At 37.1% G+C, this 2158-nt stretch overlaps 1 protein-coding gene across 1 annotated transcript; it reads right to left on the reverse strand.

The window, feature by feature from the left end:
* Positions 1–519: 519 nt before the first annotated feature.
* LOC141633040 (uncharacterized) lies at positions 520–1921 on the reverse strand. The gene is made up of 3 exons (XM_074445537.1): positions 1684–1921; positions 1420–1598; positions 520–1251 (listed from the first exon to the last, which is right to left on the reverse strand). The coding sequence occupies exons 1-3, from the start codon at positions 1919–1921 to the stop codon at positions 520–522; spliced, it is 1149 nt and encodes a 382-aa protein (XP_074301638.1).
* Between the last annotated feature and the right edge of the window lie 237 nt (positions 1922–2158).

Here is a 2158-nt window from a genome sequence, read left to right on the forward strand (position 1 = left end):
CATAAATAAAATGGGTCATATAATTATAATTCACAACATTTTGCAATTATAATCAATCAATCATTCTTAATTTAATTGTTTCAAAAACAATAATGAATTTTAGTAATAAAATATTTTAATTACTAAAATAATTTTATTTAATCAAATTACAATAAGATATAAATATTCTCACTCACAAAATGAATTGTTCAATTTAAGGAATTTTTTTTGCAAAAGATTATCATTTCATTTCCTTAAAGAAAAGAACTTACAAGTTTTTGCAGAAATATCACACTAACGAACAGCTCAAGCCTAAGACCCAAGCACACCATGCTCTAACAATGAGCATTAACTATGAGCAAACTAAGAGCAAAGCCTATCAATAAAAGCAGAAAATCGAGGATTCATACACAATCTCACAGCAACAATGTGATTAACACGAGTGACCACTGTCTGAACAGTACACTCCTGATGCTTGAAGATTCGCCCATTCCTCTCCATCCAAATGCCATAAATGGCCGCAGCAAGAATCGTTCTAAACTAGGTTGCAGCCCAACCAACCTGGGAACTAGAAGCATTACTCCATTGCATTCTCTCAATCAAATCAGAGCTTCTGACTGACAAATGCTGCCACTGCTGCAAAGCTGTCCAAACTGCCTGAGAAAAGGAGCATCTGAAAAACAAATGCTGGTGAGTTTCCAAAACTTGCTTACAAAGGCTACATCTATTCACAAAATGGAAGCCCCTAAGCTGCAAGTTATCCACAGTTGCCAACTTTCCTTGAGCAGCAAGAATGGATGTAACTCTATGGCTAGGAATAATGGTCTGATAAAAAAGGGTTGAATACCAATCCACCAGATGTTGTGCATCAAGCAAATACTCATAAATTTGACTTGTAAGAAGTTTACCACCTTTAACCCAAGAGTCAAACAGACCGATGGCTACCTGGCTAGAACCTGCTTTAGTAAGAAAAACATCCCTAGCAGCCAAAATTCCCTTGAAACTAGAAGAAAACTGATATTTAGAAGCAATGGACCAACTGGAATTAGTTTTCAAGACATACTCTTTATGCCATTTTACCCACAGACTAGTAGGACCATTAGAGAGCTTCCATATCCATTGAAGCAACAAGGCAATATTCCAAGTTTGCACATTCTTGATGTTAAATCCTCCTCTATTCCAAGGAGCACAAATATGATTCCAGCTTTTGAACTGCATCTTTCTCTTCCCATCCTTAATGCCCCAGAAAAAATTCCTACTTAAATGATTAATCTGCTAAAGCACAGTTTGAGGAAGCGGAACACTTGAACACCAAAAGTTCTCTAGACCAAAAATGACAACATAAAGCAGCTGAGCCTTACCAGCATAAGTAAGAGACTTGACTGACCAATGCTACAACTTAGTCTGAATCTTTATGATCAAAGAATCATACATACTCACAGAGTATCTAGAAGAACCAAGACGCAAACCCAAATAACGAAAAGGAAAGCCTCCTTCAGAAAAACCAGTAGCATTCAGAATAGCTTCTCTAACCTCCTGAGCAACTCCACCAAAATATATATTAGTTTTCTCCACATTAGCACTGAGACCAGAGACAGAAGCAAAGGTAGTCAAGCTTGCTGAACAGCTAGCACATAAGGCACATCCCCACGAAAAACACCATTAAATCATAAGAAAAAATAAGATGAGTCAAGCTCAACTTACTATATTTAGGATGGAAAGAAACCAAAGGCTGTTGGCAAAGAAGTCTTAGAGATCTGGACAAGATCTCCATGCTAAGAACAAAAATATATGGAGAGAGAGGATCCCCTTGTCTAATTCCACCCTTACCAGAGAAAAAGCCAAAAAGACCCCTATTAAGCTTCAAAGAATACCAGGTCCCAGTGATACAACCAAGGATCCATTTAATGAACTTATGAGGAAACCCAAACTCCTTTAACATGTTGGCAATAAAGCTCCATTGCAAAGAATCAAACGCTTTCTTAATGTCCACTTTAATGAGACACCTTGGAGAAATGGATCTCTTATTGTAGCCTTTAACCAAAGCTTGGGAAAGAAAGATATTCTCATGTATACTCCTCCCTTTAACAAAAGATGCATGTTCTTATCCTACAATTAAAGGAAGCGCCCTCTGAAGCCTATTAGCTAGAACCTAACTAACAGCTTTATAAAAGACTGT

Source organism: Silene latifolia, chromosome Y, assembly GCF_048544455.1.
Source record: "Silene latifolia isolate original U9 population chromosome Y, ASM4854445v1, whole genome shotgun sequence".
Classification (NCBI taxonomy): domain Eukaryota; kingdom Viridiplantae; phylum Streptophyta; class Magnoliopsida; order Caryophyllales; family Caryophyllaceae; genus Silene; species Silene latifolia.